The following is an 11,609-nucleotide window of genomic DNA, read 5'->3' as shown; positions in this document are numbered from 1 at the left end:
GTGCTGCTAAGTGTTGGTTTGCACTCAGATGAGAAGGGAATGAGCCAGCCACCTTCCCATATGGAAAATGCAGATGTGCTGACAGAGAAGGGGGATACAGCCTTGAACTGGGCAGAGTCTTCCTCCTCCTCCCTCCGGCATCAAGGGCTCAAGCCAAGGCACATACCGGTGTCACTCTAACAGCAGAGCAACAAGTACAGTAAATACACAGACACTAGCTGGACATAGACCCACTAGAACAAGTCCAGAGGAGGGCCATGAGGATGATCAAGGGGCTGGAGCACCCCTCCTGTGAAGACAGGCTGAGGGAGGTGGGTTTGTTCAGCCTGGAGAAGAGAAGACTCTGGGGAGTCCTTGGAGCAACTTCCAGTACCTAAAGGGGGCTACAGGAAAGCTGGGGAGCGACTCTGTCAGGGGGTGTAGTGATAGGACAAGAGGGAATGGCTTTAAGCTAGAAGAGGGTAGGTTTAGATTACATGTTGTTGTTCTGATAACAAAATGTTGCTTTTTTGTTGTTGTTTATACAAGCCTATTTGGTGAAGACAGGTGTATATGCATAAAGCAGCAGCTCTCTTTATGTAGCTTCTTGGTCTGAAACTCAAATAACCTTTAGGGAGATAAAAAGGGGGGAGGAATCAAAATGTCCACACAAGTAATTTAAGGTGAGCTGTACCTGTAAGAAGCCTGTAACAGGATCAAATTTCAAATGGTATTAAATTCTCAAGTCCTGTCTGCCCTGAGGAATAACTAACATCAGCAGGGTGGATTATAACTGGAGTGCATCTTCCAGTGTTAAACCTTAAAGCTACCTACAAGCTTGGAGCCTAATCGCATCCCTGTGCAAAAAAAACAGAGAAAAGAAAGAAAGCAGGAAATTGTTGAAATGACTATGCAAGGGTGACATGGACTCATCTGCTGAGCCACGAACAGAAGCTGACAGCCCCCCACGTACACTGTGCTCGTATTAGGGCTCTGTTGCATGCAAGCATTTACCTCTGCTGCAGGAGATACCAAACTTGGACTAGCAATGAAATGCTTCTGAACAACTTGTGAACTTGTGTTCTCACTTGTGAACACAAGTTGAAACATCTACCTCAAGAGGTCATCAGCTATCTCAAAAAGAGAAATCTATTCATAATAAATTCATTTTTCAGAAATAGTAAAAGATAGTATGTTATTTGTAATGAAATATGCAGTGTGGCGAGAGAAACGCCATCCTAACAGCATTATCTGGGACAGACCACTTGCTCATTACCTACAGCAGCTGTTCAGCAGCAATCACATATCTGTGGAGGAGCAGGCACCAAACAGTTATGCTAGCTGGAGGAAGAAAGATTCCTTCTCTCCCCTGCATTAACTACCAGTGCAATTATTTTTCCCTATTTAGGGGATTTTATAGGACACAAGGAACACAGAAATATCATAGGTTATGGAATGTGCTAATTTTGTCATTAGGTTAATCTATTTAGGTTTGTGGGATTTCTATTCAAATAATTTTAAACACTGGGGAGGTAAAGGTTAACTCTACTAACAAAACACAGAATGTTTAATTTAGCTAAAAATCCAGTAAGTGAAGAAGATACACCTATTAATAATTTGCAGGGCATAAGCCTCCCACTCCTCTTTCTACACAGGGAAGGCTTTCTATGCCTACTCTCATTTGTCTCCTTTTTCCATCCCCACTACTCCTGTTCTTTTTCTCCCCCTAAAGAAGTCCACAGTTATGCACAAGAGTGATAATATCAAGCCTTTAAATACTTCCAAAATAGTTTAAAGTCTTTGAGTGACTATATTTGCCACAAATGTCACACCAAACACCTTTTAAACATTTTTATTTAGAGTTGACTCCATATTTTCTTTTTAACCTATCATTTAATAGAATATTTCAGTAAGAACTTTACAGTGGTAGCCTCTTTCCTGCTGAAAAAAAAATAATAATAACTTGGAGTTTCCTGCCTAAGACTTTTGCTGCCTATTTAAGATCAAAACTGTAAGTGGTTTTGACTTATCAGAATCATAAAACAAAAGACAGAAGTCACAGCCTGCTTGTAGAAATCTTTAAACCTAAATCAGTTATCAGAGGATATTTATGTATATCTTGTAGATTTGGTGTTTTTTCCAATACCTCTCAGAAAAATATTTTCCTAAATATAAATTCAGTGCTTATTCTAACAGAAGATGCAATATTTAGCTGATTTTTTTTTCCAGATTGAAATTCCAAAACTTCAGCTGGGAAAAAGAGTTTTAAAACTGGAGAAATTTAGGGCACAGTAACAAGAAGATAAGATACAGTAAAAAAAAAAAAAAAAAGCGAATAAGCAGGAAACACAGAAGTAGCACAAAATACGGAGTGTGATTAAAACAAGAGAAAGGGAAGGCAGCAAGCCAACATAACCCTATCTTTTCCAAAATGCTGATAAATCAATAGCATATACACAACATAGCCCCTCATTAAAGACAGAGAAACTATGAGCCAAACTGCTGATTCAAAAGTCAGGATGCAAAAAGATGATTACTCAAGTCTGCCAACTACTTGCAAAACAGGAGGAACACTACCCATAAAACCAGATAAAAAACAAGGGGGAGGGGACATAAAAATAGTAAAGTAGTTCTACTTCATGTAACTTAAGTAAGTATTTGGCAACTGCTGGCTCTCCTCAAGTCTGCGCACATTGCCCTAACAGTGCTCAGTCATTGCACGGGGGGGAAATCAGTGAGAAATTTGCAGTGCTGGATGTTGTCACAGTGGAAATCAAAATTAACAACTAAGAACTAAGAAAAGAAGTTACCTTACCTCCTTTGCCTCACTACTGACACATCTACATGGTTAAAAAAAAATAAAAATAAAAAAACCACTACAACACTAAAACCTCAACAGTGCACTGATTACTTCACAGCTGTTCAAAGAAATGGGGTAATTTCATCCAAAGTAACCATGATCATCCAGGTTAGAATATATGAATATATAAAAGCAGCACTGCCCAGATGGGACTGTACAAGGGAAGTTTTCTCCTGCTAATGAGCTGTGGCCAGCCCAACCACGTCCAGTGTTATATAGGATTGTCCTACAGCATTTTGTTGAAAAGCAGGTAAAACAGTTGGCTGTTTCTTGGGTTCATTCTTACTATGTTCTGGCAAGTTCTCAGAAATGAGAAATTCCCTTGTTTTAACAGAATTTCTAAGGTATGGGTTGAACAATGTTTTTTCACTGAAATCTTCAAGCTTTAAAGCTTCTTCATTATCACTTTCTTCATTTTCAACTGAAATCACTTCGGTTTCACGTAAATCGTCTTCCAGCATTTCTATGGGTTGGATTTTCTTGGCTGGTATCAAAGCTGAATGCATTTGATTTCTGAAATCTTCACCAGTAATTACATAAGGCATGGATGGTGAAAGGCATTTAGCTACTTCATGTTCTTCATTATACAGTATCTTTTTGTCTCCATTTAACAAAGTTATTTTGTGTTCGGTGATATTTTGTACGCCTTTTGCAATAGTATCAGCACACTCAGAAACATGTTTCTCACAGTTCATTAGCAATAATCCTTCATGATCTTCTTCAGGAAAGCAATCTTCCAAAACACTTACGTCCTCCAGGCCTAAGGTTTTATCCTCATATGTCACTCCCTTCAAAAACGAATTGTTCTGTCAGTACAAAGAGATGAATTTGAAAGTTAAATAAAGATAGATTATGTATCAGAAGATCTTATAAATTAAAAGATATTGCAATTGAACTGTGTTTGACTTTTAAAATTAAAAGTATATTAATACACAGTTAATGCACATTTCAGCTGTCATGCAGTTATAGTTAAATGAGTATTAAAAATTACATTGTTATTCTAACCATTTGTTAAACACTTTCATATAATGGAACCTGGACTACTTCCATTTTTTCCACTATAAATAACTCTTTTACAGACAAAATTTTAAATCCCATTCTCCACAGATTATGCTTTCTACAGAGTCCTGATCAACTCCATTCAAATAATCATAAGAACATAAATAAGCATAAATATCAATACTTTAAGAATATGTAAATGTTAGTACAACAGTATACCTCAGGATTACCAAATCTGATTATTTGTTGTACTAGATTATTTTTTTTTTTTGTGGAGAAGGGAGGAAATATCCAGATGTTGTGATTTGAGTCAATAGACTCAATAACCTGTGAAAAATTGACTGTATTTAATGAGCCATGTACACCAATAACTTTATAATTCCAAAACATTTTTTATCATGTAAGAATTAAATTAATCTACTTTATAAAGATGCACCCTTCCTACTTGTTTGAAATATAACTAAGAGCATTTTATAATACTTAAAAGAATGAAATCAAAAACTCTTTTTTCTTTATTTTCATAAAATTAATGTTAGAGAGAAGGAGTTGTCTTCTGTCCCTTTGATTCCTTCTTTAATAAATAAAATGGCAGCTATTACCATGGATGCATCAAGAGGCCATTCCACAGCAATGCTCTCTGCAGGATTGGGTATATCAGGCCAGCAAACCTTTTTAAACCTAATATTGAGGAAGAATGTTTAGTCAACTGATGAAAAATAGATTATTAAAAACTAAAGAAATAAAAATCAAAGAAGTCAAAACACCGAACTTTCACAAAGGAAATTTTTCTCATACTAACACAGTATTTTTCATTAAAATCATTTTCCCTCACATCAATTTTTATTAGAAAAGATCTCAAGTAAAAATCTCGTTCTACAGAGACATTGCAGAAAAATTGTTAATGCATAGTCAACTTCCTGATTATGTGGTAGTTTAAATATTAGTATGCCAAAAAAAGGCTGTATATAAAAACTGCTGTGATCATGTTTCTGGCAGTTCTGCAGTGGAAAGCCACCTTGTTTTAGTGATAATGTCCCTAACATTACACCACACTAAATTTAAACTTGGTTCTTATTTCAACAGCAGATAAAACACAATAGATGAAGCTGTAACTTATATCTCTCTGAGGGAGTAGTAAACAGGAAACAAAATGAATCATTCATTCATATTAGGTATAGTAAGTGAACGAAAACCTGGACATAGTTTGACTTTTTACATTGCAATTCAATCCACACAAGAATATTAACACTAAAGTACATCTCAAAGTATTCTCCAGGATCAAAGCATCATTTCTTACTTTTATGAAAAATCAGAATATACAAAAGAGATGAAGATGTAAAACTGTTGGAAATGACACTTAGCACATCACCTATACTTGTAACTGCATAATGTATATATCAACTTATCAGTTTTCATAGCTAAGAACCTCCCCAAATATTTAAGATTATTAAGCTTATGATTAAGCTTCAGCCCAACAACCCAGTCATTCTTCATGCTAAAGAAAAGCACATTTTTAACTCTCACAAATCATCACAGCTATCTTTGGGATCTTGCAGTCCCTCAGGCTCCAAGAAAGCAGTTTAAAATCTGGCAGGGGACATCTGTGACAGCGGATGAAAGTATTACGTTTCATACACAGATATGGATTCAAACTCATGGATCAATCATCCAAATGCTTCACATGATGAAATTTCTAGTTTCTTAATGACTCCTTTACAGTCACAAACTAACAAAAGTAATATTAATGTAAATAAGCACTACAAGTTACATGGCAGGTGTTCTACTGGTGTACTTGCAGATATATTAAGAAAGTATAGGAAGCTTTCTGCCAGCTTTATTTGGTATTATTAGTTCAGTATTTGACTTAAACTGCACTCCCCTCACCTGATTGACCACAGAATTGCAAGTAGCAAGTAACATTTTCCATATACTGATACAGATAATAAGTAAAACAATTTCTCCTTTATTTTCCCCATCTACTGCACTTTATAAAATTAATATTTATTTTTGGACTATTGCACATACTCCACTAGCTCTATTTTCTTAATTTGACATTGGTTTGAAACCCAGCCCAGAAGCATTTTGAAAATAAGTTTTAAATTGGGTTTTTTACACTTAAAGACTAAATTCAGTTTAGAAGATGAAAAAAGTACTCACGTGTGTTTTTTCAAAATGCATGTTATCCAAAGGCCTAATAGAAAGAACATGCCTGATCCAACAGGTATAGCAATGACAATAATGTCTTCTTTATCTTTAGAGAAAAAAAAAAAAAAAAACAAAAAAAAAACACAGATGTTTATCATTTCTTCATGTGTTCCGTTAAGACAGCTGATTTTCAACATCAGTCACCTAATTAGCACCATTTTAAAAGCTTTGCCAAAACTAGTTAAAATTACTCAGAATACTGCCATACTCACTGTACAATGTGTCAAAAGATGAGTATCTTGCATCCAACAAGTCACAGTTACTGAGCCAGAATAGCGGCCTATGCTGGAACTTCTCAAAAAAATATCTCAGGAACAGATGTATCACATTTTAAAATTTACTTTATTTAATAGAATCCCACAATAACTCAGATGGGAGGGGACATATGCAGTTCACCATATCCAACTTAGGAATTAGAATCAGGTTGTTTAGTGTCCACGTTAGTACCAAACCAATCTTTGAATATCAACCAGGTTGAAAAGTCTAATACCTCTCTGGGCAGTTGTTGTTTTAGAGTCACCTAAAACTGCTGTATAGTGCCACTTCTACCTGTTAGTACAAAATAGATTTTAAATTCAACCCAGAGATAGGCTTTAAATATAAATAAAATACAGTTAGCTCTCATGACTGAAACATACTGTTCCGATTTCTGACCTAGCTTCCAAGTACCACCCAATGTATTTCCTAATAACAACAGAGACCAAAACTCAGCACAGCCTAACCTATTTTGCATCTGAATGGCAAACTAGAAGATGAATTTACAGTCTGAAAAAAAAATAAATAAAAAATTAGCTTCATGTCTCATGACCTGTTTAGCTCATCTACTTTTACATATTTCAGTTCAGCCGACACTATGAATATTAATAAATATGGAAAACATTAAGGCAGAAGCAGGAAAGAGGAAGCGTCTGAACTACCAGCACACAACCATCATACCAATCTCCACACTAAAAATCTGACTCAATGCACAGCTAATCTAAATCTAGTAAGTCAAAAATATCTGCTTTTTGAAAAACTGTAAGGCGCTCTATCCCATAATTGATGGCACATGAAGAATACGTTGATCCCCCAGAGATCCACAGTATTCCATGGTTTTACTGACAGCATAAAGATTTGGCATTTTGATCTCTTATCCCGAGATTTTAGTCTGTAAAGACGTTCAGTGAGACTGAGTTAAATTCAGCAAGCGTTGGTCAATCTTCCTTGTCTTAACATCCGTTAAAAAGAAAAAAAAAAAGAGAAAAGAAATAACTCTTACCTCAAAAGTCCTTTTCAAAATAACAGTAACTAACCTGGAATATTACTTACTGAATTTCAAAGTCTTGAAGGTTTTTGGCTCTCCACTTGTTCCACCAGCTCTATTGCTTGCCATGATATGGACAGTATATTGTGTATTAGCCTGTAAGGACTTCAATCTGTGGTGCAGAACATCAGAGTTCACCGTTTCATCTTTTTAGGAAAAGATTTATGTAAAAACAAACAAACAAACAACAACAACAACAACAAATAGTGTTATATCAGAACTGTACATGTATTTATCATCTTTTACAAAGAAAAATCATGGAGTGTTTTTAAAGGTGACTGGACAACTTGACAAAGTAACCCTATCAGTCTTTTGTGGTAGAATGCTTAAGTTATCAAACAATGTTTGGCGATGCTACTTAACTGTTTGGAGCAAAAAATAAAACAATGTGTAGTTAATTTTAAAAATGAACACACAAATTATTTGCTAAATTTAAAATATTTTAAAGTATTGTATCTCAAAAAAAAAAACTTCTGAAATTTCTGAAAAAAAAAAACAAAAAACTTCTGAAGCCCATGGAATCTAAGCTCAGAGCTTAAAATAGTTGGTGAAATTTGTGTTTCTGCCGCTCATAAAATTTAACTATACTTTTAGTACCTTGATTATCCAAAAGGATGCAACCTACCAGCACTGCAAAATCACTCCAATAAAATCAGAGGAAGTTAGCCAAAACCAACACAATTTTTCCAGTTTCCAAATTATTTTCTGAATAGAGCTCAATGTTTTGAATAACTTGCCCATTACTGGAATTGGTATTATATGTTTTACTTTCATTTTTTTTAAGCAGGACATATATCGTAACATTATATGGCTGCCAACAGAATTAGTAACATGTTTGTGTATTACGAAATTAATGCATTTTCTGATAAATCAAGTCAAAGCTAACACATCACCATTCAGCTCAGCCAAGAAATGCTCGGGAAATAGATATACTGCAACATATCCTGACATTAAGCAAAGTTTATCTTAAATCAAGGTTTGAAAAGTACAGTTCTGGAGTTAAAAGGCCATCAATGAAATCACCTTTGCACAAACTCAAAGCTCTATCTTAGATGTGACAAAAAGATGTGATATCAAGGAAGCCTCAAAAAATGACGGTACAGTTGGGTTTTGCCATTGAAGACTAACTCCAATGAGTTGCTATTTAGTAATATTTTCCTTAAGAAACTAATCCGATGCCCTAAAATGGGCACAGTGTTTCATGTGAGAAGCTTTGCAATGCTTTACAAATTTTGCTTTGTGCGAGGCTGCGTGTCTTAAGGATGACCCTGCACAAAACATTCAGCATTGACACATTCAGAAACTAACATGGCAAGAAAGATTATATGTAGAAGATTAAATCTGACACAAATCGTCATAACTTCGTCTTTCTAACTTACAAATTACCAAAAATATTCTTGCCCTGGCTCTGAACTGGTTAACCAGAAGCAACTGAAGACATGTCAAGATTTGTAAATCTGAGATTGTTTAAAAAAAGATGTTAGGTTTCTGCTAACAGTGATGTCTAAAACAAAGAAGGAAAAAGACCAATTTATAAGGCATTGAATGATCCAACAGTACTCTTGATAAACTATTCAGGAAGAAGAAATTTAGATCACTGAAACACTTCTCATATAAGATTCTGCTGAGATTTATGCTAGACGTTCTGAATAGATGGGATTATACTGACTACTAACACTTTGCATGGATACTATTTTTGATATAGAGAATTATTAATATACTCAAAAGGTATGCTATCAGCCTACAGAGCAGGAAAGCAGTATCAAACACAAAACATTAAGCTCATCTGAAGAAATTAATCTAAGAAAATATGTCCACAGAAATTATTTCCTGGCAGGCTGTTTTTGCTTCTTGGCTATTGTTTGCTATTTTGCTTTTATTATGAACTGACCGTAAAAATAGTTCTACCAGAAAATTTCTAGCATACTGTTCTAGAAGTTCAGGACTTGGGAAAGGCATCCTTCCAAGGACAAACATGGAACTTACAAACTTACTGAAACCTCAAGTGCTTCAAATTCTTGAATTGGCACAGAATCTTTGCCTCACCAATTTATTCTAACCACACTTTAACTCCTCTGTCTCTACTATGATTTTTTTCAACTGGCTTCAAATGTGCGTCTTGAAAGAGAGATCTGAAGATGGAGAGGGACTAATACTTGTGTAAAAGTGGAAAACTACAAATATCTGACAAATAATACTTCCTAATTTGGCATACACTTGCAATTTTATTTTATTTTTTTAACATTATGGAGAACAGGTTGTAAAAATTCTCTCATATATGAGCAGCCATCCTAGTCTACGAAAAATGAGAGGAATGGTAATGCTGTCACACACTAAGTTTAACACTTGGAGATCCAGCAGATCTGGATCCCATCACAGAAGCAGAAGTGATTCACTATTAAGATTCATTAATAGAAAGCAGTGCTGTACAGAATACAGTGCTGTACAGAATAAATTCAAAACAGATAAAGAAACTGAGCAAGAATAAACATACAATATTAAAGCAAGGTCTGATCACTAGAATTCTCTAACATCTCAGCTAAATCTAAAAAAAAGTCCTTAATCCGTATGTAAACCACCTTTTAGTACCAATATTTTCAAATATATCTGTATACAGTAACAAAGTATGTTAATAGCTACAAAAATAATTATAATCAGACAGCAGATTGTCATAGCCCTGTTGTAATCTTTGATGTTTAATGTATACTTACTCATTTCTTTTCCACCTTCAGGTTTATAAAATATTGTGTAGTTAGTGATAAAGCCATTTCTTTTATCTTTTGAAATCTCCTTCCATTTTATTACAACTTCATTTTTGCCTAGAACATCCGTATCAGCCACAGGACCTTCTGATGGCTCTGCACAGAAGCATTATAAACGAGAAAAGCTGTCTACATGTCACAACATTATCCATATGTTACTTCACACATACCAGGAACATTAAGAAAGCAAATGTACAAGTAAAAGTCTTATTAGTGCTCTGACACAGACCCAAACTTTTATCATCCTCTCTAACATGTGATTTCTTCTGATAATACTTCCCCTCATGTATTTTGGTATTTGCATAGTTCGGTGTTATAAGAAAACACATATCTCAAGATTATTAAATGGCTCAATCCTCACAACATCATAGAGAGGTAACTCATAACTCCGAAGCAAAAGCTTGCTGTGTTTCAGTTTTGAAACAAGTATCCTCTTTCCCATTCTCTGTCAACTTTTAATACTGTCACAGCTCACTATGACCAGGAAAGCATTCAAAATCAAGTTGTGCTAGTATTACTCTATCAAACAACAGTCCGTTATCTCTTTCAAGTAACTAACAGTTTATAATATATTGTGATATGCATGTGCACATTTACGCAGATCTAAAGGCAGAGATATTAAAATTTTCACCTAAAATCTTAAAATTGTCAGTAAATTAGATTCTTGCAGCTGCCTGTAATAATCACTGCATTCACATTAAACTTCTACAAAGAAATATTCCCTCCCTGCCTCTGAAACATCATTTCATCTACAGTTTCTGTTCAACCATAAACCTCATGGCTCCCTACCATTTTTTATATGCAGGACAGTACATATTCTCTAATATGTGGCAAAAAGCAAGCTTTTCAAACTATTGATTTTATTTTGTGAGTAGAATCTCTCTTTTATTAGAAGCACAACTAGCTCAGTCAACTGCACCATTAAAATCAAGTGTAATTATATATCTAAATGCAGCTGCAACATTTAAGAGATGCCAGTTGAAAAAAAGTCTTTTTAGCTATACTCTTTCCAAGTGCACTGTATAACGTACATAAGCATTACAACCAATGGAGGACTTTGAAGCAGCGCTGTACCTCAGCCTTCTTCAGCATCTGCTTCTGTTCTTCAGTAATGTCAGTATCTAATTTCTCAAAGAAAATACAACCTAAGAGACAGACTACAGCACACCTTTCACACTGTCATGAAATACGTACCTTTTTCTTGAACATAAGTTTGTATGGAATATGGAGCTGCTACTTTATTGCCATAAAGAGGATACACCGACATGTTATAGCATACAAATGGTTTAAAGATTTCTGAAAAAAAAAAAAAAAAAAAAAAGTATTTTCACAGTTCTCCACATAAAACATGTAGATATAATATGGCTTACAGTTTTGCCATTGTACATATCACATGGACTCTGCACACTGATTTTTCACAGAAACTACATGCATGCAGCCAAATCATTACTATTTAGAGTTTATCAATTAAAAAAAGTCAGCCCCTACGAGAAAACGGTGA

At 34.9% G+C, this 11,609-nt stretch overlaps 1 protein-coding gene across 2 annotated transcripts in view; it reads right to left on the bottom strand.

The window, feature by feature from the left end:
- Window positions 1-518: 518 nt before the first annotated feature.
- The window catches only part of IL31RA (interleukin 31 receptor A), a 34,695-nt gene continuing 23,604 nt past the window's right edge, over window positions 519-11,609 (bottom strand). For both annotated transcript variants that reach the window (XM_035309966.1, XM_035309965.1), the window contains exons 11-16: window positions 11,303-11,404; window positions 10,058-10,204; window positions 7,352-7,492; window positions 5,996-6,089; window positions 4,438-4,516; window positions 519-3,645 (exon numbers count right to left, since the gene is read on the bottom strand). In XM_035309966.1, the coding sequence (XP_035165857.1) occupies window positions 3,016-3,645; window positions 4,438-4,516; window positions 5,996-6,089; window positions 7,352-7,492; window positions 10,058-10,204; window positions 11,303-11,404 (1,193 nt within the window). In that variant the 3' untranslated portion in view covers window positions 519-3,015. The remainder of the gene's footprint in view (window positions 3,646-4,437; window positions 4,517-5,995; window positions 6,090-7,351; window positions 7,493-10,057; window positions 10,205-11,302; window positions 11,405-11,609) is intronic.

This window comes from Oxyura jamaicensis, chromosome Z (genome assembly GCF_011077185.1).
Source record: "Oxyura jamaicensis isolate SHBP4307 breed ruddy duck chromosome Z, BPBGC_Ojam_1.0, whole genome shotgun sequence".
In the NCBI taxonomy this organism is placed as follows: domain Eukaryota; kingdom Metazoa; phylum Chordata; class Aves; order Anseriformes; family Anatidae; genus Oxyura; species Oxyura jamaicensis.
Note: the sequence above shows the minus strand (reverse complement) of the source record. Positions and strands in the feature narration are given on the sequence as shown.